The sequence below is a fragment of the Bombus terrestris genome, chromosome 9 (assembly GCF_910591885.1).
Source record: "Bombus terrestris chromosome 9, iyBomTerr1.2, whole genome shotgun sequence".
NCBI lineage: Eukaryota > Metazoa > Arthropoda > Insecta > Hymenoptera > Apidae > Bombus > Bombus terrestris.
The window spans coordinates 15,673,767-15,697,852 of record NC_063277.1 but is presented as its reverse complement, the minus strand read 5'-3'; the positions used below and the strand labels follow the sequence as shown (position 1 = coordinate 15,697,852).

Here is a 24,086-nt window from a genome sequence, read left to right as displayed (position 1 = left end):
TATTATCGGATTGTTATAATTATTACGGATTATATATATTTTACAATATTTTCTTTTAAAAACAAATTAATTAGCCATAAACTGTTTAAGATTTTTCTCAACGAAGTTACACTATAAAACAAACATAAAGAAAAAACAAATATATAGTATTATTTTGTACTTTAATAAAAAAATCAATATTTAGATTTAGTACCTTTATTTTGATTTAAATATGCTAACTTAAATTATTGAAGATATACGAATAAAACAATTGTACAATTAGAAAAAGAAAAATATACATAACTTCTATTTTCTTTGATTCGCGCGAATCTAAAATGCACTGTCTATATATCATTATATCTATGGATTGCCATCTTTAGCATATTCACTTGCTAGAAAATTATGTAACCTAGGCAACGATGAGTTTGTGTTCGTGTGTATATGTATATGCTCTGCCATTAACGTGTAGGTAAGTATATTATGCGTAGAACTGTCGTCAGTAGTATGGTTGGTAGTCACTGTCGGTGTAGTCGTTGCAGTGGAAGGAACGAAAGAAGTAACTAATTGTAATTCTTTAATCATATTGTTTTTCTATGATTGTTTATTTTGATATTTGACAATCATTTGTGAAATTGATCAACATTTTAACAACACATAAAATCTCCGTTTTAATAATTACTAGTGATAGATGTGTATGACTGAACAATCTAAGTGAAAAAAATTTTTGCTTTGTAAATAATACATTATGGATATCAAGAAATTGCAAGAATTCATGGAACTGGTAGGCAGATTGAAGGTAAGATCAAATTTATTATTATAATCGAGATCCAAATTTTTGTAAAATGCTCTTGTGACAAATAGATATAAATGTATCATTTTGACGTATACATACTGTTATGAATAGAGGTATTGGCATATTCCTTAAAATAGAATATAAAGAAAGGCGAAGTTTGAAGGCCTGGGGCGACCGCCTATCCTTCATTACTTTCGGCTATGGAAAAGCAGGTATCAACACTTTAAGGCGCCATAAATTAAACCTTCATCTGCATTGTATGAAGACCAATGGTCCCAACATCTTACGATTGCGATTACCTGAATTCTACAATAGGAAAAGGTAGCGAAACTGTGGAAGGATACAGAAAGCTATGTTCTCTCCCTCGCTAGAACAAAAGCTAGCGGGTTCTGACCTTTTGCGCGGCTGCGACGCCGAGGGTACTTGTCATTCATTGTATTAGGTTCGAAAAGTGTCGTCTTTCTTTTACAGACACGTCTTTTGCAACAACGCATCTTTGTGCAAACATGAAACCTAATCTGTCGAACGTTGTAATATTTATCTTGTAATTCTTATCTTGTATTCTAGATAATATTTATCTTATATTTTTTAATAACTTATAAAAAAATCTAATTGTTTTATCCAATTTTAAAAATGTTTTTCAATTTTAAAAGGTATACAATTCTAGCTAAGACTTAGTGTATGTTGTATACAAGTGGCCACTTTTGGCATTCTTAATTAGCTATACGTCATACTATACTAAATTATACCACTTCCGCTATATTAAATATAATATATTTATTATGATATATATAATATATAAATATATAAAAAAGGCATATGATAAAAAATTGAGATCATCATTAAAAACATAAAAATGTATAAAGTGAATGTATAACGTATAAACATTTAATTAAATTAATAAGATAAGATTAAATAATAAGATTGATAAGATGTTGTATAAATTAATATGTTGTAAATTAATATTCATATCTTGTAAAATAAGAATGATTAAAGAATATATGACAGCTTTTTACTTTTTACCTTTTAGTCATATATTCTTTAATCATTCTTATTTTACAAGATATGAATATTAATTTACAACATATTAATTTATACAACATCTTATCAATCTTATCATTTAATCTTATCTTATTAATTTAATTAAATGTTTATACGTTATACATTCACTTTATACACTTTTCTGTTTTTAATGATGATCTCAATTTTTTATCATGTGCCTTTTAATTATAAATCAAAGATTAATATGATTTTTGTTTTATGATTTCAGCATATGAAAAGAACAGGATGGGTTCATAAGAATGTGTCTGACCCAGAAACAATCGCAGGTCACATGTATAGGATGGCCATACTTTCCTTCTTGGTGAATAATGACGAGAACTTAGATACAGTCAAGTATGAAATGGTATTATTTATATCATTCAGCTAGGACCTATGTTGATAAAGGTTTCATCTCTATAAATTATCTTTTTGTCAAATATAGGATCATGCAGATGTCTTTAATACATGATTTAGCAGAGTGTATTGTGGGAGATATAACACCTCATTGTGGTATTCCACCTGATGTAAAACATAAATTAGAAGATGAAGCTATGGAAAACATTTGTAAACTCCTTGGAGACAGAGGACTTACGATATTGGAAATATTTCGTGTATGAAAAATTGATATATATTATACAGGGTGTATATATATATATATATATATATATATGCTTTGAAAATTATTCTACTATATTGTTAATGTTTACAGGAATACGAGAAGCAAGAAACCCCAGAAGCAAAATATGTTAAAGACTTAGATAGATTAGATTTAATTATGCAAGCATATGAGTATGAAAAAAGGGATAATATTCCTGGAAAATTAGAGGAATTCTTTTCGGCAAATGGAAAGATAGGACATCCTTTTATCAAGAAACTAGCATCTGAAATTACTGCAACAAGACAGGCTCTATGTAGCAATTCAACTAGTTCAATATAAAGTTTTATCTGTTTGTTATGAAGCAAAACATTATAAATTTCATAATTGTATTTAATAGCTATAATATAATAATATAATATTTTGATGGAAAGTAAAGATAAATATGTTTGGAGCTACTACTTCAAATATATTTCCAATTATACCACATAGTGGTATTTTTCTTTATTTTCTATGAAAATAAATGTCTATAAATATTTTATTAACAAATTTTTTTAATAGCAATATTTATAACAAATTTAATTAATAAAACTTACAAAGTATTAGATCACTGTGACAGATACTTTGAGATTTAATATCAAATAATAAAAAAAATTGTACCTTAAGCTTATCATATATTCAATTTATCCATTAATCTACTATGAATGGCAAATAAATTGTGCTAATTATCGTACGATAAATTGCAAATATGCAGACACAATAAAAAAGATAAGATAATTATAACTTTTAATGAAAATAAACAAAGATATAAAAATCGATAAGATAAAGAAAATAATTATTAATTAACCCTTTGAATTTCGTTGTTACTGCTGTGGCGATTTTGAAAGTGGAACTAATAGCTGCGGTTGCACTATAAGATACGCCATAGCTTCGATTGTAAATAGTCTTGAATTACTTATCGATACTGTATTTAAAAATAAGTAAATTTTTTAGTAAACTGCCAAAATATACTAAAAAGACGAGTCTTATTGTTGAGAATATGTCTATGCAAATTTATATTTTTATGAATACAACTGAAGAAATGAAATCAGTATAAAAATTTATTTTCTTTTATACATATCATAAGAAGTTATTTGGATATTTTCTGTATTTGTGCATATTGTGCGTATTCTGTAGATTTTTACACATCTATATATCTGTAAGTTATAATAATAGCGTTATTTAATATCACATAAAACGTACTTTTAAATATACTATATTTGCTTAAGGAGAAACCCTGGATTTTACCACATCTAAAAGTATATTTCTAAACGTGAATGATACGTGAAAAGGTTATTAAATAAGAAATTTGAAAACTGTTATCGTAAAGAAACGACTATAGGTAATAAAATGTGTTCAAAATTAGCATTAGCCATTAGCTTCAATATCCCGCGGATATCCTCATTTGTATTGGTCATAAATGCTATGAATCACGCATGGTTGATATTTAAAAATTAACCTTTAGCCATTAGCTTCAATATCCCGCGGATATCCTCATTTGTATTGGTCATAAATGCTATGAATCACGAATGGTTGATATTTGAAAACTAACCTTTACAGACGTATTTCTAGAAAAGAAATAGATAAGATACATAACATATGTCAAGAGTAGACAAGTACCCTTATTCATAAACTTCTTACGTATCCTTCCTACGTATTTTTTTTACGTGTCTTATAGAGAGACCAATTCCATACAACACAGAACAAACCTAACCAACGAAATCATTTTCAAACTTATTTTTATTAATATGATAGATCCTTTGATGTATATGTTGAAAGATCCAGAGGGTGATTTTAATTTTGCAAATTTTCGTGCAATGTGTTCATTAGTTTTTAAGGATGATGATATTCGAAAAGATGAATGGAGGATTCGAGAGATTTTCGACTTATTTGATTTAGATAAAGACGGCGTGTTGAAGGAAGAAGAATTAACGAGGTAAATATGAATTTATGTTGTTATCTTTTTCTTTTTCGTAATGCGAAGAATATATGTATGTATATATATACTTACATACATGTTATGCCGTAATTGGTTCATTTAGATGAAGTTCATAAATTCGTATAATAATAATAGTTGTTATAATTCAAAGCATCTAGGAATAATTGGGACAAAATACAAATTAATTATTGGAATTAAGTTATATTAAGTTGACTCATAAGTCCCAGTAATTATACCTTACACAAAAAAATTCTGAAAAACACTGAAAAAGCATTTAAAAATGGTGAGAACTTCTGCAAGCATATACTGCCAGTATTCCAATAAAATAATGTATTATATTTAATATGTACATATTAAATCTGTGACTTGATCAGTAATACTAGTACTAAGTAGTCATGGTTTAACTAACAACTAATGAGTATCTTTTAATAATGAACATCATATTATATTTTTTCATATGTACATACTAATGACAAATATATTTAGATCCAAAAAATAAGTGACAGAGTAATGACAATGAAATTACTAAAATACATAATAGTACAGCTAACAGTTGGAACTTTAGATAATAAATAATAACAAAAAGCTGAAATCCATAATATACTTAGTTATATATAATAAATTTCTTATATAATAATTTTATAATATATGAAATAGCTTGTTGAATACCAAGTACTGAATTATGTAAATAGCATAATAAAACATTAATCCATGGCACTGTTTTTATCAGGTGAAATGGTTATTTGCACTATAATGTATTTGTATCTATAACGTAGCTGTATCTGTAACGTAAGCAGGTTCAACAGACTCCACCACTGTTTAGAGGACAGAACAATCTGTCCTTCTTTTCTTTAAACGTTCTATTGCTATTTGAAATATTATGTTCATAACTTAAGATAAATCTAATCCAAACATAGTCTTAATGTATCTTGCATGTATGAATATAAATTTGTGATATGCATTTCTTTGCATGCTCAACATCTTTAATAAATATATGTTGAAGTAGTTTATTAAAATACAAAAAATTATACTATCCCTTATACTTTAGTAAGTACTTGATTCACTATCATGAATGCTGACAACCAGTAATATTTTTTTATAAGGATACATATCCTCCACTATTATTTACAGTTTCTCTACAATATTTAATAGATTTTTAATTTTTCGCTCAAAGAATTCTTTTGTTTGGTGCAAACCAATCTGTGAGTCAGTTTTGCAGTTCCCTAATTTTTTTTGAAGAAGGCGATAGATCATCCACCATCCATCCAGATTATCACGTAGACTCCGAAAATGCAAATATTATCTTTAGGAATTTAAAAGTTATGCGCATGTAAAGTTGAGTGTTTTTAGCGTTTTCATAAAGTTATGATTTGCATTTCTGCGCATTCTACATGATTACGTGATTCTACGTGCGGATTTTTCTGCGTGACAAAGATCATTAAATGACAAATAAAAAAGGTAATAATTTTATGTCCTTAAACCGAAGTTATGTCAAACTTTCATATAAAGTTTTATATTTATCATAAAAGAAGGAAACAAAAGCTGTCGAATATAGCAAATAAGCAATGTTATGATTTATGTGCATTCAATAGGGAATGAAAACTGTAAAAACTTATGGACCGAGCTAGTATTCATTTTTCTGTTTTAATACTGAATGAGATAAAATTATATATTTTATTCAATTAACAGATTTGGTGAATGGACAAGAAAATTAAGCATGCCTAAAACCGCTTTTTTAATAGTAGACGTTCAAAATGATTTTATTGATGGATCTTTGTCTCTTCGTATTTGCGAAGCCAAACAGGATGGAGCTGATGTGGTGGAACCAATTAATAATTTGTTGAAAAATGGATCTTTCAATAAAATTATTTACTCGTTAGATTGGCATCCGGAAAATCATATCAGCTTTTATGAAAACTTACATTTACGGGAATTATGTCCTAATTCAAAGGTATAAAGTTAGAATTTATCACTTTATTGCAACAACATTGTATCATAATATTAATAATTAGACTGTGAATTTTTATGCAAAATATATAAAATATCTAAATTATAGTACTTATTATAACATATAATACATATTTAAAACAATTTTGTAATATATATAGATAGGTAGTATATATAGATAGTAGGTAATAATATAATATATATTATAATGCTGTCGTGTTGCGATCTGTGAAAAGCGGTTCTATTTGTGTATTTTACATACTATATTTACTATTTTGCTATAAAAAATCGAAATACTATATTTATTTTGCGTGAACTCTATTCTCATTAAAATGTTAAAAATTTTTAATGTAAAAGAAATTTTTGTATGTTAAAAAATGAAAACGTTTTTAATTATGCATAGGTGAAAAAAGAAGATGCTAAGTTATTTGATACAGTCATATTTGCGGATCCTTATCTGGAACAGATTCTTTGGCCTAAACATTGTGTGATGAACACATGGGGAGCAGAATTACACAAAGATCTTGTGATTGCACCAGGTTCCATACAGGTATATGTATATCTTCGTTCTTTCATTATAGTAAAATATCCTAATTTAAAATTTATTATAAAATGAAAATAAACTATTAACATTTTAATTATATTTGTTTTTTTAGATACGTAAGGGTCAAAACCCGGATATGGAAGCTTATTCCGTATTTTTCGATAATAATTTTAAGGGATCAATGGAATTGCACACAATTTTAAAAAAAGAGGGTGTGGACTATGTTTTCGTATGTGGTCTCGCTTACGACATTTGTGTAAAAGCCACATGTTTAGACGGTCTTCGGTTAGGGTATGCGATAGCTATAGTCGACGACTGTTGTCGTGGTGTTGCAGAACCTGATACTGAAGAGACTAAAAAATTAATTCTTGAGAATGGTGGTCTGATTACTAACAGTAACGACGTTATTGCAATGACAAATGAAGGAAAAAAGAATCTCGTCTTGGCCCACAAAATTGCAAAGTCTATGACTTTAATTGGAAATTCTGCGGAACCGGAAAGATAATATTTTATAATTGACCGAGGAAAGCACAGGCTGTTTCGGAAACAAGGTTTGTTCTTAATATGAAAGTGATTTGAAATTTATTTTTAATTTTCTTGTTTCAACAATAAAATATTTCTTTTTCAGGAAATGTTGTTTCATACGAGATTGATTAATCATTCCTAATTTATTGTACTTACATAATTTGCATTATTTATAATATTATTTGAACTTAATGTACCAATGTACAAAGAGAAACGGTGGATGGTTATAAAAATGTATGTACTTAAGATATGTATTACGTCCAGTGGCATTTGTATTTTACCGTTAGGGCTCTTAATTGTTATAAAATATATTCAAGTCGAGACGGTTGTTGTTCTTCTTTGACTTCTATGGTTATTTATTTTGGTCTTCATGGTTATTGTTTCATCATGTAAAATATGGGAATGTCGGACTTTCCCATGTTCAATGGTTATTTCCACTTGTAAGCGATCAGTGGTGGGGCAACCAACACCCAGCAATAGTTTTCCTCTGTGACAGCATCGTCACCGAACTTCATTGGTTTATCTGCTCTAGATCAGTCAACTGTGGACTGGTTTTTCGTCTGTTGATCAGTCGATGATCAGACTGGTTTTTGTTCAATGATCAGTCATCAGTTGTAACTTACTATTTACACGTCTATGAGAATACGTCTGTACGCAAATTGCATAATTATTTATATCTACAAAGTTGTTGGAATAAAGTATATATTATAATCTGTTACTTCAATGTTATAATCAGTCAACCACCTCTATTATCCTAAACGAAATAGGGGATCGACCAATTCGTGGCGTCGAATGGAATCGTAACGAAAATTTACGACTTTTGTTTCTTCGCGATCGCGTCTCTCCGCGAACGGTCGAACAATATATATTTAAGAAATTTAACATACTTAATGTGAAAAAGGTGTTTCAGTTATACCAAATAAAAGCATATAGTAAGTATTTTTTAACTATATTAAATATGTACATATATCTTAAGCCTTTAGAATTAAATAGATGTACATACAATAAATAAAATTAGTTACACGTTACTACATATCAGTCTATATTTAATACTATTCGTTCATTAACATTCTTGCGGTCCTCTCAATTTTGTTTGCTGATTCATCGTCTTTTGATAATTTACAAGCGTATCTGTGTCTAGCGCCGCAATCATCACTTTGATAAGAGTATAATCTAGACGTTGTATTGTAAGATAATTTTAAACACCTAAATATACAATCACAGAATTATAAATATTTGAAAGTATCAAATATGTATTAAAACTACGATAAGTGTGATTAATCATTACTATTAATTAACAAAACTAATTAACAAATAAATTTACCTGCCATCACCAGGGACAGTTTGTTTAGTATTTTGGTAAACTGGTTTTGCACTACTAGCCCAAATCCAAAGAAGACCTGGATTCAATCCCCCTGTCCAAAAGGTTTTGCCTTTTAATTTAGAATTTGTTTGCAAGCCAGCTAACACATCGCGCTTTTCGTCTTCCGTGTCGAATTCCAACAGATAGCCGCCCATTCCTCGGCAAAGACTGGCTGATGACTTCCAGTCAAAATCACGATTACTAAAGTGATAGCAATTTTGACCAATTTTGGTATAATTAGTAGGGCAGGGCTCTGAAGAGGATAATGAATTTATAATGAAGAGAAAGAGTGAAAAAAACCTGAGCTCTTTTACACAATTGAACTAATATTATTAGCGAAATTCTATAAATTACAAGTTACCAGTATTGATAAATATTATTGCATAATATTAACAAGTTTGATAATAAGACAAGTGTTACAAGTAAATTGTACAAAATTACAAATTATTGAATTATTCTATTTGATGATAAATTATTAAAGAAAAAAATCTATAATTTGCAGCTGGTAATTTGTAATATTAATTAATATTATTATAAATTATTGTGCAAAAACACTGTAATTTACCTTTTTTATTGATGTTTCCGGAAATCACATAATACAGGAGTTCTTCCGCTCTTCTGAGACGACTTTCTAGAAAGTCCACTCTATAGACGAGCTTCTCTATCGCACCTAGATAAAACAGAGAATAATTTATATAATTTTTAAACGGATGGATAATAATTACATTAATATTAAAATTTTACCAAGTAGATAGAGGTCGGTTTCAGAGACTTCTCGTTTGTTTGGCGTCGATATTTTACTTGTTATAGTTAGGCTCTTATCTCCTAGTTTCATCACCTTTGACATCCTTGTTAATTTCGAATCAGAAATAGTCCAATTTTCTAGAATCTCGCTCCATAGTTCTGGTGGCTTGATTATCGAAACATTAGACGAATTTAGAGCAGATATCGAGTACAGATCGCCTAAAAATACATGAATAATTTTGTTAGGACATTTTTTCATTTATATAAATGATTTAGTTCTTCTCACATACCTGGAATTTCTATACCGAGGCACAGTTGGAAAATCATAAGGAGAAACAGATTAAGAGACATTTTATGCTTCATGATAAACCTGAAAGTAGGGAACGAATTAAGAAAGATATGGATACGGAAATACTGATTGATGTTTTTATTTCGACTGTGAAGACTATCTTCAACTTTCCTTAAGAAAGTTTAAGTAGCCGGGACGATTGACTACGTCATGCAAATCGTTTCTTGCTTAACGTATTTTAATTAATTTTTAATCACTTACAATTAAATAGAAAATCGTATTTACATATTCTATAAACATTATATATAAATGATGACGGTGTGAACGATTATTTTCTTAAATGAATTATTTTGAAGTTTTTTTGAAGTATAGTTTTATTGAAGTTTTATTGAAGTATTTTTCTCATTGTATATTTTATTTATTTTTATATATTATATTCATCGTGTAGATTTTTACATTTCTAAGTAATTTTCCAAAAGTGCGTAAACATCCGCAGTTTAATCTTTAACTACTAGAATTATCAATTTTTAATGTATACTTACATCTATTATACGTATATATAAAAGATATATTAAAAAATAATATATTATATACACTAGAAAAAATATAAGTAAAGAAAATTCACTTACGTAATGTCTGTAAAATGAAAACGACCTCTTAGTTATTATCATGCCACTCTTGTTTTCTCCTAAATGCTGTTCACCTGTTCGATCCGTTTCTGTTCAGAAGTCACGTAAAACTATCGAGAGCCGAGGCTCGTGCACTCTTCTGCGGGGCACTTTCTCTCTCCTCTTCGGAAGAGTGAGTCACTTTCTTCGTTTGATTTGGCTGTGTCCTCGTATTTTTGCGATGACTTCTTCCTCAAATTTTCCTTCTTCTTATTCATTTGCTTCTTATTCCAATCAAGTTGTAATTATCCACTAATTATCTCAATCGAATTTTGTCTTGCAGGTAAAAGTTAACTAGCTTTTTGTAAACCATATTGAATTTTGTAATCGTTAGAAATACCTATGGCTGATAAGGAATTATACAATGAAATATGAAACGAAAATATTCGAGGACTTTGACAAACTGCTACATAATGTATTTTCAAAAAATTATTAGATGTTAAGTATAAAATGTGGATTTTGAAGTATGATTTAGTTTTGAAATTTTTTGGTTGCTTTTTACATACTTTTTAGGCAGAATCGCGAGGAACGCAGGATTTCTTCCAGATCGTCCTACTGACACGGTTTTTCGCGTGAAACGGAACTTTGTCCTTTTCTTAACTTGGCCTCCGTTATTCGAACGTCTTTCGCAGAGAAAAATTTTCCTCTGCTAAGTTTAATTTATTTAGAAAATTTCCTGTGTCGCTCTTGGTCGGATTAAATGTAAATTAAAGGTATTAGTATCGTTAGAACATCAGAAAATCTGTTAACGTTTGCATTTCTTTAATAAAATAACTATAAGTAAAGAACGTACTTGCATTATCGTTTAATGCAACTCGTCTGTAACTATATAGTATAATTCTCTATACATTTTGTATATACATTCTATTTGAATTGATTCAATATCCGGCAATTGTATAGCGCATTTTAATAGTGTCTATTTATAAAGGAATTATTTATCGAAGTGGTCTATTAGTAATTTTTTCGTTTGACAGACGATGAAGTAATTGAAACCATTTTATTTCTCAGTCTTTCATTTTTCGCGCGATTAAAAATACACGGTGAGATTAAGTCGTTCGTTTCCGACCTGACTGTTTCTGGACATTGTTTCTGCCGCAACTTCTACGCTATCCACTGTCTAAAAAAGAGAGAGAAAATATTATTACACGTAATAATTTCGTACTTGGAGAAATTTAGTTATTTTTTGTTATCTTCTTCTTATGTTCTAGCATCTACTGATGTTTCTATTTGTAACAAATCAGATTAATTGTGTTCTACGTAAAATGTATTCATTGAAATATCTAAATATTTATTATAATAAAAGATACGATACCCTATCGTCATCGTCCCACGATAATTTTTTGACTCTCTGTGAAACGGAGCAAGCTGGCCACGCAGGTACCAAAGAATCTGGGAGATCTCCGGAATAATTGGAAGATTTGCAAGAGTCAGCATTTAGATTAGTTTTTAAACTTAAGTCGTTCATGTTCTGAACTAAACCGCCTATATTGGGTATGTTGGACGTTGCTGATAAACCTGGAGGATTTGGAGCTGGGGCCACCTTATGTCTTGCGTAAAGAGGCAGTTGCCTAGCCGATGTTACACCTAATTTACGTAAATAAATAATAATTGTATGAGAATAGAAATTTATAAGAATTTTAAAATGAAGCGAATTTAAAACAGGCGCGCCGCTAATTAATAAGTTAATAGGCTAATATATTCTTTTTTAATTATAAATTTTAATAGTATTCCGAGTAATGCTTAATTCATTGCTTCGAATTACTTTTAATAGTGGCATTGTAGTTCCTCGCTGCAAAAACCGGATTCTCGACGTCATTGTTATCATTCTTGACTTCTCGAGATTCACTATTGTTACTGTCGTCTACGATCTCTTGATCAACATGATCATCTTCCTCTAGGTCGTCTCCAGTATCAGCCTCTTCGTCGTTTTCATCGATATTGCGCGCGTTCTCGATTCGATTTCCTCTTCGAGGTACTTCCAAGGCATCTTGAAGCATATTTGCTCCGAGTACTTGAGGAGTCGGGCTCAGAGCAGAGGGAACTGGCGATTTTTCTCTGTAGCCAGTTCCTACTGAACTTACTGAGCCACTGGCTTTTGGCCTTTTACTGCAACACGTTGTAAGGATTTAAAAATCTAGAATCACGCGTATCGTTAGTTTAAGAATACTGTTCGTCGATATATACAACTTCTTTTATATATAAAAATGTAGAAATAATCATCAGTTTATAGTTTTCTTCTTTAAATTGAATGTCTATAGGTTGACGTGGAAAATAATTCTTAATAACCGAAGAGAATATTTAATAAACATTTTAGAGAATGTCCTATGAGAACGTCCTGTTATGGTTGGGGAAAATATTAAAGGAAAGAAATAAGATAATCTTCCAAGTGATCAGCTTTACTTACTTTTTATATATGTACAAAATTAAAACAAGTATTATAACACCAAGTAGACCCAAGACAGCGCCAAAAACAGCAACCAGGAGAACACTGCTGCCCAACCAAGCAGGTGCAGCTCTCGCAGCAATTGGCAACGAGCCACTATTTGGTATGTGCACGATCACTGGGATCATACTAGACCTTTAGAGAAAAAAATTCAAATAATTATACGAATTATATCGTATCAAATCGTAAATATATTTATTTTATTCTACCAACCTGGGGGGACGACCAGAATCAGAGGCAACAGCCACTAACCTGGCCAAAGTACCATTAATGGTTGTTGCTGATCTGAGAATTAATTCTCCATTATCACGTATCTCGAAGGACCTGTATGATCATTCACTATTTATTATTGTTGTAAAATTGAAATAAGTTTTGCTTTTTATTTGAAAATTAATGTTTATCATACCTTGCATCTGGACCTCTAAGAGATAGACTAACTTTGTCGTCTCTATCACCATCAGCAGCTTCCAATTTTCCTAAGAATCATATAATTAAAGACAAATGTATATATATAAATGAAGATGTAAATTAAAATTACTATTATTGTATATATATATATTAGTTAAAATGTTAACTCACCGACGATGGATCCTTCTCTCAAAGTTGCGGCGTGAAATTCGTACCTGGGATGACGAAACCTGGGTTCCCATTCATTTACATCCTCAACAGAAACATTGACGCGTGAGGTGTCGTTCTGTAATATCATATTTAAATAGTATTGATATTTAATAATAAATTTAATAATAAAAGTTGAAAATAATTAATAATAAATATTGTATTACCAATCTCGATTGAAGCTATCGTATTTAAATATTGTGACATATACGTATATTCATTTACAAGGATAAATATTCCAATATTAAAAGTCGAGTTTTATTTTAACGATTAAAATTGTTGAAAACGTACATGATGGCCGTCAGTGACACGAACCAAAAAACTATGCTGGACCCTCCTCTCGTAATCGAGAGTGCCTTTTAAAATCAATTCACCGGAATTAGTGATGGAGAATCTTTCCAGATCTTCAATCGCTCCCACAAGCCAGAATCTTAAATTCTAAAAGCAGAGAAATGACTTACATTTGCGTTATGGGTATAATAAATTCCCGTGTCTGATTCTGACTTACTGAATCTACTTTATTCACTCCTGTCGTTAATAAAACGCTTCCTGGAGGGGTGTTTTCTGGAATACTAGTTTGATGATCCTTTCGTATGAATCTCACTGGTAATCTGCCACCTAATTAATATCATTTCCATTTAATCGTTTTATTTTCACAACGACGAGATGGGCCACGCGATTCTAGATCTGTTCCCTATCAGAGCTTGAAATCTTAAGAATAGATTAAGAAATCACCTACCAGCAGTGGGTTCCACGTTCCAATCCGATTCTCGAGAAACGACTATAGTGGAAAGAGCATATTTATCTGGATTGTCTATCTGCGTAGCCTGTAATTATTCAGAAGATAAATAAGAAATTACTAAGTATCAATAAATAGAAATAACAAGTAATTAGTAACAGATTTACATATACGGCAGATATTTATAATACTTTATTAATTAATTTCTACTGTCACAATGCTTGCCTTCGCCACGATAGTTGCTGGTGATAAAAGTTCATGCTCGTATAATGGTCGTGTTATGGCGACTTCAGCTGTTTCCGGATTCAGTGTGAGGAACGGTAGAATTCCTCCTTGAATCGTATACTGAACCGGAGCATTAATTCCTACATCCTGATCTACCGCTTTTATTGGCGCTGGATCAACTTTCAGTATCCTTCTCTGAAAGAATGAATCATGTATTATTTCATATTATTTTGAATCGTTTACTTTCCATCGTACCTTTACTTCTTTTAATTTATAATGCATTAACAATTCAGTGGAAAAGTACAATATTGCGTATACGTAATATCGACTTGTTAAAAAATGTTCAATTATCACCAAAATTACCGTTTTAATATTTCGAGGGATGAGAATTTTGTATTGGTCATTTTGGAAGGCAGGATTTTGGTCATCTGCGTCGATAACATTAACATAGAGGGTTGTAGTTGATGATTTGGGCGGATTACCCTGGTCCTGTGAGTAAAAAAAAACATTAAAGCGCATTAACAGAGTTTTTAGAGAATTAATGTTTTCATTTAAGGAATCGTTGCTTACCTGTGCACGGATATCGACGGAAAAATTGGCAAGAGTTTCATAATCTAGCGGTTTCCTTAGAACTAGGGTGCCTTCTAAAGCATTCACGAACACGAAGTAATCCTACAAAAATTCGTTAAAATTTCTTTTATGTAAAACAAAATAATAAGATATAACAGAAGGGAATTAAAAAATTACCGAATGAGGTCCAGGCAAAACGGCATACTGTACAGTAGAAAATGGCCCTGGTTGATCAGCATCCACGGCTCTCACACCTTGAAGAACTCTCGTACCAACTACCGTGACCTAAATGTCGAAAATTGTCGTCAATAAATAAAAAAAGAAAATATTCCTTCTGAATGAAAGAAAATTTCTGTCTGTCAAACATATCTAATTTCTCACCTCAGAGATATTTAGAACGTAAGGCGCATTTACAAATTGAGGCGCATTATCATTGGCATCAGTCACGCGAATATTGACTGGTATCACGAAACCCTGCAACAAATGCGAGTAATTAGAACAACTATGTTCCTTAAAATGTTAATTATGTATGTAGAGTAAAGAGGATATGTTAAACCTACAGGATCTAATGTATGTTTCCGTTCGCAAATTACGTTCACGTAAACGCTGGCAGGTCCATCGATGCCTTCTTTATCTAGTGGCCTGATAAGAGTTAGATTCTTCGAATACGCTGAGAACGTTACTGGACTATCGTGCTCCTGGAGTCTGAGTTCGATGTCACCCTGTGGTCCAGGATCACCCAGCACTCCGAGTACACCCACGGTGTCACCGACCGGCAAATCTTCGCTGACGAAGAGATGTGCGGCGGTGGCACCGTTTTCCAGAAAACATCTCGCATCACGGATCACTATATTTAAATAAATACCATGTTAATTCGATTAATTGTACTGGACCATCATAAAGAAAATGAATCAGAAATTTGTATGGATATTAAATTTAATTTAAGCAGACAGAAGGATAGAATTTTTAGCGTGGATTATGAATCCGCATACACATACACATATTAATTACATACTAAAGTAATTCGATTATTTACAAATTTTTGTACATGTAAATTTCCTTGAAATTACCAAATGTTGTAAATTATATATGTGTTTATATTCATGATGTATCAATTTTTATATTAATTATATATTGAATTTTAATAATATGCGATACGTTGGAAGATATTAACAGGAAGAGAAGGATTCTTGCAAAGCGGAAGTGATATGTAAAATATAGCGACAACTGGGGACAGGTTCTACCATATTGAGAGTTAACATGCATTTCTTTAGCTGCTTCGAACGAAGAACGATCATGTTCCTTTGATCCATATATGGCTATTGTGTGGTTTTCGGGTTTCCGGGCTTTTTAAAGAAGCGGCTTACCACTGGTCTTCCTACCGATAGGTTTTTCGTCGTCGTAATTTATTAAAAAGACAGTTGTAAAGGTAAAAGATTTAAATTTAAAAAGATTGTAAGAAAAATTATATAAGGAGACTCGTTGTAGGGTATCTAAAAATTACATTTGAGTAATTAGTTTATTAAAAGAGTAATTATAAATAAAAGAATTGGAAGAATGTTCACAGATATTTAAATTACAGAGTATTTATAAATGAAACTTTTAATCCTTAGTTAACTCTAACTGTTTTCGTAATTAAATGTAAAGAAGTTCTCTGGTTGGAACAGAACGATTTAATTTCCTCGCTTTTGTCGAGTAAAAGGAAAAGAAGAATTTCTGTAGTAGCCATTTGAAAAGTAAAAAACGATCAAGATAACCGTTCGTAATAAGATCGAGACGGTCAGTGTAAAGCGATCATTGCCTCTAATTCGTTGTGCATCAAAGCCCCTGTTATCCGTTATTTTTCCAACTTAGCTGTATTATGCGTGATGCTTTTCTATTTTCCGAAATAACCACACGACCAGTCGATAACTAGATCTCTTAAATGAACCCTTTAAAAGGGAACAGAAAAGCTATAATGTTCCTCTTATACAAGATAATACGATCCACCCTGACTCTATAAAAATCTTACGATATTCGATTTAGTAGAATCAACATGTAAGTTCTGTTTTATTCTATCTATCAACATTCGAATATCAATGAACTACAGTTGTTTTATTCTCGATCAAAGCACCGTAACATGTCATAGTAGAAACCTACATTTCGATGGTCAACTTGGATGGTGTGATCGTGTCTATCGTCTATACATTTGGTATATGTGGCCGTCCACGTTTGTAAATGTTTTGCACGGATAAAAAGCCGAATTAATACATAGTAATAAGTGGAAATATGTGAGTGCTACGAAAAATATGTGTATATAGAAGTCATTTAACAGGAGCGCGTGCACGAGGAATTGGACGTGTGCGCTCCCTTGGAGCGGAGTTCCGCCTGCTGCCAGCTCACGGCGTATCGACGACGATGCAACGTTCCGGCGTTGCCTTTCGTAATCTTTTTCCCTTTTCAGTCAGAGACTTTTCCAGAAGAAAACCATAGTATTGCTTCTGACACGACGAAGGGAGTATATAGGATTTTTATGGTTTAAAAACATTGCGTTCAAAGTTAAGGATTTACGAAATTGTTTGTCGTAATACACAAAGCTTCAAAAAATTGATAGAGAAGCTAATTTTGTATCTTGTAAAAGAAAAAATTAGTGTTAGGGAAGAAAGAAATATTTCCTTTTACAATTATCCCAATAATTAAAATCCAATAACTCCTTTTTAATAATTCCAATATTTCTTTTTCTTTTCTTTTGTATTTATTTTTGTATACGAGCAATAGCAAATAATTTTCCTGTGCTAAATTAGAAATCAATTACCGACACGCGTCAATTGTCGAACTAGTAAATCGGAACGAATTACTTTATTGCGACTGTTTATCGTTCTATTACGCGCTGGATAAGAAAAGCAGAAAAATAAAACGAGTTCGCACGATTATGCGAGGGGAAAAAGTAAACGCCCGTTTAAGCGTTGTCTCAACAAACTTCCTGGCTGTCGAGATAACAACGAATTGTCATGTAAATGAGAGACAATGATTGCACGATGGAACGTATCAACCTTCTCTACAAGCCACTGATTGTAAGAACATACTGTAAACTTGTACATGGTTGTAACTAGGAAAAACTCACGTATATCATCGTTAATTGTACCCAATTGTACAAGATAAGGTTCAGTCATGGTACAAATAAACGGCTGTTTCTACGAAGAAATTAATTAAACGTGTTCCTATGCTTACCATTCCAACGAATGCTCTTCGGTTACCTATTGCTGATTCGCAAGTTTTAATTGAATCTGGTTATTCCGGTCGATAAAAACGAATCGAATTATAAAGTTAAGAGCGTAACAAGACGGAGTTTCGAAAGTATCGCTGGTTCTCTTTTATTACGGCCTAATTACCATGCGCGTAAAATGGTCGGCAATTTCTACGAATGTCCATCGAGGAAGGGAAACGGAGACATTAAAACTAGGATATCTCGATTGTCGCAATGCAACGGCTTTCTAAGTCATTCGATCCTTATCCACGACTGGACATGTCGCGAGAATCGTCGAAGGGAAACGAACAGGCTTGTTGCGGACAAGCGATGTAACGCGTCGTTACGTCCTCGCACTAGTGACATTTTTTGATTGGACAAATTTCTACTGGCAATAGACGAATCGTACGTTCGTGTGGATTTCCTCGTTGGATCTGCCAAATTTTTATTTTCGATGTAGAAATTCTACATTTGCCTGGATTTCGTCATTGGAAATACGAGGCACGGCGTGGACAAGCAACGCGATATTGTTGTCATTTCTCGCGCGTGACGCTATGTGATTCGAGAGGTTTGTATTTCTAATGATGTAATGCAACGCGAGGAAAATAAGTAAGAATAAAAGTATTAATTATTATAAGATAAAAAATAGTTTACATAGAAACTCGTTCACGAAGTAAGACAGCAGAAGAAGAAAGAAAAACTTGACAAATCATTAGGAAGTTAAGCTACAAAGAACTAGTACGTACATGTACATATTCAATCTCATAATGATAAAAATCTCACTTAATTTGGGATGGAATTCAAACAAATGGAATTCTATCGTACCGTTGAAACGCACGAGGAATGCACGCGCTACAAAACTCGTTCATTTGCATCGAATTTCAGAAATATAAAATCTATCGAATCGCATAGTGTGATCACTGCACACAAGTCGTAGAAATATTGACTCGTTCGTTAGCAGCAGTTCTAAAATCGAGAACATTCGTATACGTCGAATTCAAACAGTCCAGTTTCCTTTTGCAACCGCAATTCCTTCGCGTTCGCACGCGATCAACCGTGTGATGAAACGGAAGACGGTGCGGCGCGATTAAGGTCGCGACCAAAATGGAAAGAGGAAGAAGGTAGACGGCGGACGAATTGTGGAACAGAAGGGACGAAAGGGGCGAAAGCAGGTGGCGTGAGAAAAGTCAAAAGAAGACCCACATTGTCCGGTGTGTAAATGCAACGTGCAAAAGAGGATAGGTAGGATCTTCAGAATGTTGTGTTTCATGGCGATCCAAGGACATCCTTCACCGATCCAGGCAACGGCCGATGCATCTGCAAATTGATGCAAAATTTATGATTACGCGTTGCACATTGCAAATAAGTGTACAAACAGCTTGAAAGTTAGACAGCGTACCTTGCAATCGAAGACTGTATTCAAAATTTGCTACTTGAGTGAATCATGATATTGTAATGTTGAAATGTAATAGTAGTAAATGGAGATAGATTACTCGAAACCTCGAAACCTCGAAACCCCGAAACCTCGAAATTTCGGAAAACATTCAGAAAATAGTACGAAATGTTTCTCGAACTACAAGTCAATAGTAATTTGTATAAACAGCCTATGAGAATATTGAAACGAAAATAAATTTATTTCTATTTGAGTAATGATAATCTAGTGGAATTTATATTTAGACTTCAGATCCGTTTCAATCGGAACGATTCCACCGATCTCTTATTAGCGTTTGGATCGAGGAAAAATAATGTGATTTTGTGAACAACATTTGTTGAAATTGTGATTGCTGAAAAAATAGATACTCCATAGAAAAAAGAGAAGAAAAGCATATGAACTTTCGGAATCTTCGAGAACTTCGAGATCTCATAAAGTTTCAGATTCGAGTTTCACGAGTCTAAAAATCAGATTTCGACCCACCTCTAGTGATAACCACGTTGTCATACAGCTACTCGAGGCCACTTATAGCAATTTAGAATCGCTAACGTGACATAGTCGATGTGACGATGGTCACTTATGACAATCGTTGTTTACACATTCGTATTTGCTTTTAACTAGCCATGACCATTTACAGTTACTTGTAACCATTTGTAGTTAATCACAATTAAAATCATATGTAGTTACTTATACTATAATTAGTCATAATTGTTTCTAATTATAGTCATTTGTAATCATTCATTTATAGCAGCGTTTAGCTACTCATATGAGACACAACTACGTATTATGAGAAGCTCAGCGAAAAAGGTGACTGTCGTTCGTAGTCAATCATAGTAATTCGATATAATTACATACAATCTTTAGAATATATAGTCGTATTTAGTTATTTTTACTAATCTAGCTTGCAGCTATTTATCATATTATCATCAGATGTTAACACCTTTCGTGGAAATTATTTTCATACGAATACTTCGAAGTAATTCTTGTAAGCATGCTTCAGGCGTAGCTCTACGAACGGTGCATTTTGGAGAATTTGCATAATTATTCGTAAAATAAATACGGAGAAATATTTGCGTCTTTTCACATATTTCCCTGTCATTTTGATTTTCTTTGACACGAATTTCATATCTGATCGTCATCGATAGTTCTAACGTTATTGAAGATTTGCTTCGCGTAAGTGGCGTGACTATGGACGATCTCCTACAAACGAAAAGCGAGCGCAAACATTTGTCTGATCGATGTTGGATCCACGGAGTGGCGGATCGAAAAGACACAAAGAAAAAAGAAATAAAAAAAGAAACGACCATGTGCATTCGCAACTGGAGAACATAACGCGTGGTTAGAAAGCATGCGAAGAAACTGCTTTATTACGTGAAACCTAGATACGTGGAACGACATTAGCATCGCGAGTGGGGGTGGCGAGAGCGATAGTTTGTCGATCCTGCGTGTTCGAAACCAAAGAAGGGCAAAGTGAATCGAATCGCGGAGGTAAAAGTAGGCTCGTGATTGCAAAAAGTTCACGGCAGCTTGAGAATCGCGATTACCGCTTCCTCGATTCGACAATTTTTTTTCCTCGCCTTATTTCGGCGCAGTCTCCTTATACGGAACTATTTCGAAACACGAATAACAATTAAACAGGAAGCTAAATACCTTGTAACAAACATGACCTGTAAAAACAATTTATCTTTATGTTCTTTTCCATAAATAGTTACAGGATCATCGATCAGTTTAAAGAATTGGAATACATCGCTTGAAAAAGTTCTAGTCATCAATACTGAACGATAATAAAACAAGAAGCTCAGTATTTTGCACGAGACACGGTCCATCAAATTGTCAATCTTTCTAGAGATTAATTTTAACGTTTTCATTCGTTTAATTTCAGAATCACATAATCAAAACACTCAAAGAATCAATATCGAAAAGATTCTAGTCATTCATAACGAGCAACGATTAAACGAAGTGATAATTAGTTTACACGAAACGCGATCTTAAGATTTTGTCAATCTATCTAAAAGTTTATCTTTGAAAACTGAGTTACCTACGAAATGTTTACCAATAATTCATTCGCGATATTTTAAGATCCTTCACAATCAGTAATTACAGAATCATCGATCAGAACCTCCAAGAAATTGAAATCCATTGGTTAAGAGAATTATGGTCATCGTGGCGAGTCGAGGTAATCGACGTATCTCCGCTTAAGCCGGCAATTACGTCTCCTATCGGTTGGAACAAAGCGGTAAAAGCAATTCTTCGGCAGAGTAAGCGGAAATAATCCTTGAAATCGAAGGAAAAATGGATCCGCGGTAGGGCCAAATGATTTATACGGTATACACAAGCCGGATACGACGGTTATGTGGGCCACGGTACTCCTCAAATTCACCGACCGTAACCTGAAACGCACTGCCATGGGCAACCGGCGTAAAGTCCTCCCTCCTGTTCACGATCCGCGATGCCACCGATTCGATGCTAGCCGCTAACTCAAGAAACAGCTCGATGAATCACTGTACTGTTGTTCTGTCTGTGCTTCTAAGTATATACTCTTGACACGGCCACTTTCACGATCGAAAGTACGGAAACGTATCTATTTTTTTGGATAGGCAAAACGAGTGGAACATCAATCTGTAATTAAGCAGTATTCAAATTTTGACGAGACGTAGTATATTGGGGTGAATTTAAATAGCAGAAATATTTCGTCTCGTTTAGGTTATTCTACTGCGCGTATAAAATATTATTTTTTCTAATTTAGCGATTATCTATTCTGCTTTATTTAATTAAAATAGCTTATCTTTTATTTAGAAACTACAGAATAGTTTCATTATTCTCTTTATCCTACTTTTGTTTCTCTTCGTCCAGTTTAAGAATGTTTAGCCGTCATTTAACACAGGTTGCACGATATAACTTTATTGGAAAGATAAAGGCACAGGAAATATCAAATATTTCAATACATCTTAAAAAATGAAAGAGCGTTAGGCATGATATTTTAATTAAGGGGATACATCAGGTTACTGCGTATAAAATATATTCCTTTCTAAATGTGAATTTTGCGGAGACTTTATCCTATCCTTGGTTATCAACCAGAAAAGAAACATTCTGCAAATTACATACATTTAATGTTAAAAAGATCGATCATAAAAGTATACGTATAAGCAACATTTCATATGCATGGATCGAATAGATATTGTTGACCCATATAATTAGCGCTTTGTATTGGAAACAATCGAGCAATTAGTCTAACTTTCGAGCTGCTTCATCATCCACACTCTCTGCATATGATCCAACCACTTACCACAAGAATCCTATTAGACGATCAGAATCAGCAGTGGCACTATTTCACTCTCTACCACTCAAACTTCCAGTTCCGTCTCGCTTATTTCGCGTATCAACGATCGGCAGCGAGCATTCCTCTCAAATCATCATCGTTCTTCACTAACAATTCACTGTAGTCAACATAACGTTTTGAAAAATGATACTTTCAACCCCTCTCGCAATCATTTCTTCACAGACTAAAGCTTTTCGGTAACATCGCGAAGAAAACACCGTCAGCGTCGCGTCGTCTTCTTCAAACAATTGTTATGGCTTACGTTACATGTGAATTAAACAAAAAATATTAACTACATATCACGTGTGAATTTTTCAAAAATACACCACGGACAAATATGCGCAAATAAATATCGAAGGAATAATCTCCGAGTTCTTTCACTCTGTTCCTTCCTATTTCTTCGATTTTCACGTTTGTAGAGCCGTAAATTGGACTCTGCTGCTTTCGATATTTATTTTCCCAGATATCGTAGATTCTTTGAATATTTGTTTCAATATTGATTTTCCTACATGTACTATATGTTTTTTAAATATTAACTTGAATAGTAACAGAGGATGCTTTAAAACTAGCACCTGTTCGCTTTCGACCGGCAGAACTCGCTACTACGAAACATGGACGAGCAAAGAGACGCGGTAGACCGGCACTCGGGAAGTTGGTTCTCCATTGTTAGGAAGGGGGAATCGACGACCAACCGAGCGCCTTCCTGGCCCTGCTTCGAACAGGTGTTTACTTTCGTTGGCAGGAAATTGGACGACTACGTGTCTGCCATTGCACATGCAACTGCTCCTTCTCTTTCCTTCTTCTGGTTTACGTGAAAGCCGAAAATTTTGTGTCTGGGAAAACGATGGAACGATTCGAACGGTGACTGTTTATGGGGCACGGCCCATTGTTCTGCCATTTCTGTACAGTATATGTACTTTTAATTGTACCGTTGAATGTTTCTAGGGAAGGGATAATTGTGTCTCGTTTGGTTTCAGTGTGTGTGTGCCATGGAAATTGTTGTGAATAGGGTTGACGATGAAAGGGATGAAGAAGGGATGGACGTCTTAAA

General features: G+C 32.8%; 4 protein-coding genes across 7 annotated transcripts; 2 read left to right on the top strand and 2 right to left on the bottom strand.

The window, feature by feature from the left end:
• Window positions 1–465: 465 nt before the first annotated feature.
• Window positions 466–3,240, top strand: LOC100643454 (5'-deoxynucleotidase HDDC2). Of its 3 annotated transcripts, none has more exons than XM_020864790.2 (5): window positions 466–775; window positions 884–1,093; window positions 2,043–2,167; window positions 2,256–2,424; window positions 2,523–3,240. In XM_020864790.2, exons 3-5 carry the CDS (start codon window positions 2,046–2,048, stop codon window positions 2,748–2,750), a joined length of 519 nt encoding a protein of 172 aa, XP_020720449.1. In that variant the 5' UTR covers window positions 466–775; window positions 884–1,093; window positions 2,043–2,045; the 3' UTR covers window positions 2,751–3,240. The 3 variants fall into 3 exon arrangements, with proteins under 3 accessions (XP_020720449.1, XP_048264967.1, XP_003397851.1); XM_048409010.1 differs by having other exon boundaries at window positions 884–1,191; XM_003397803.4 differs by lacking the exon at window positions 884–1,093 and having other exon boundaries at window positions 467–775.
• A 678-nt stretch (window positions 3,241–3,918) lies between these two features.
• Window positions 3,919–8,120, top strand: LOC100643578 (nicotinamidase). The gene is made up of 5 exons (XM_003397804.4): window positions 3,919–4,383; window positions 6,076–6,337; window positions 6,737–6,883; window positions 6,990–7,428; window positions 7,506–8,120. The coding sequence occupies exons 1-4, from the start codon at window positions 4,196–4,198 to the stop codon at window positions 7,380–7,382; spliced, it is 990 nt and encodes a 329-aa protein (XP_003397852.1). The 5' UTR covers window positions 3,919–4,195; the 3' UTR covers window positions 7,383–7,428; window positions 7,506–8,120.
• Window positions 8,121–8,331: 211 nt separating this feature from the next.
• Window positions 8,332–10,102, bottom strand: LOC100643736 (oxidized low-density lipoprotein receptor 1). The gene is made up of 5 exons (XM_003397805.3): window positions 9,800–10,102; window positions 9,510–9,728; window positions 9,331–9,435; window positions 8,727–9,018; window positions 8,332–8,608 (listed from the first exon to the last, which is right to left on the bottom strand). The coding sequence occupies exons 1-5, from the start codon at window positions 9,870–9,872 to the stop codon at window positions 8,455–8,457; spliced, it is 843 nt and encodes a 280-aa protein (XP_003397853.2). The 5' UTR covers window positions 9,873–10,102; the 3' UTR covers window positions 8,332–8,454.
• Window positions 10,103–11,207: 1,105 nt separating this feature from the next.
• On the bottom strand, window positions 11,208–23,935 carry LOC100643852 (protocadherin-like wing polarity protein stan). 2 transcript variants are annotated; one of them, XM_003397806.4, is made up of 18 exons: window positions 23,003–23,935; window positions 19,488–19,601; window positions 15,619–15,905; window positions 15,440–15,532; window positions 15,236–15,343; window positions 15,059–15,160; window positions 14,852–14,977; window positions 14,489–14,683; window positions 14,264–14,351; window positions 14,033–14,142; window positions 13,816–13,962; window positions 13,489–13,603; window positions 13,316–13,385; window positions 13,123–13,233; window positions 12,871–13,044; window positions 12,229–12,572; window positions 11,779–12,050; window positions 11,208–11,583 (listed from the first exon to the last, which is right to left on the bottom strand). In XM_003397806.4, the coding sequence occupies exons 2-18, from the start codon at window positions 19,552–19,554 to the stop codon at window positions 11,494–11,496; spliced, it is 2,499 nt and encodes an 832-aa protein (XP_003397854.1). In that variant the 5' UTR covers window positions 19,555–19,601; window positions 23,003–23,935; the 3' UTR covers window positions 11,208–11,493. The 2 variants fall into 2 exon arrangements, with proteins under 2 accessions (XP_003397854.1, XP_048264328.1); XM_048408371.1 differs by lacking the exon at window positions 23,003–23,935 and adding an exon at window positions 20,200–20,356.
• Between the last annotated feature and the right edge of the window lie 151 nt (window positions 23,936–24,086).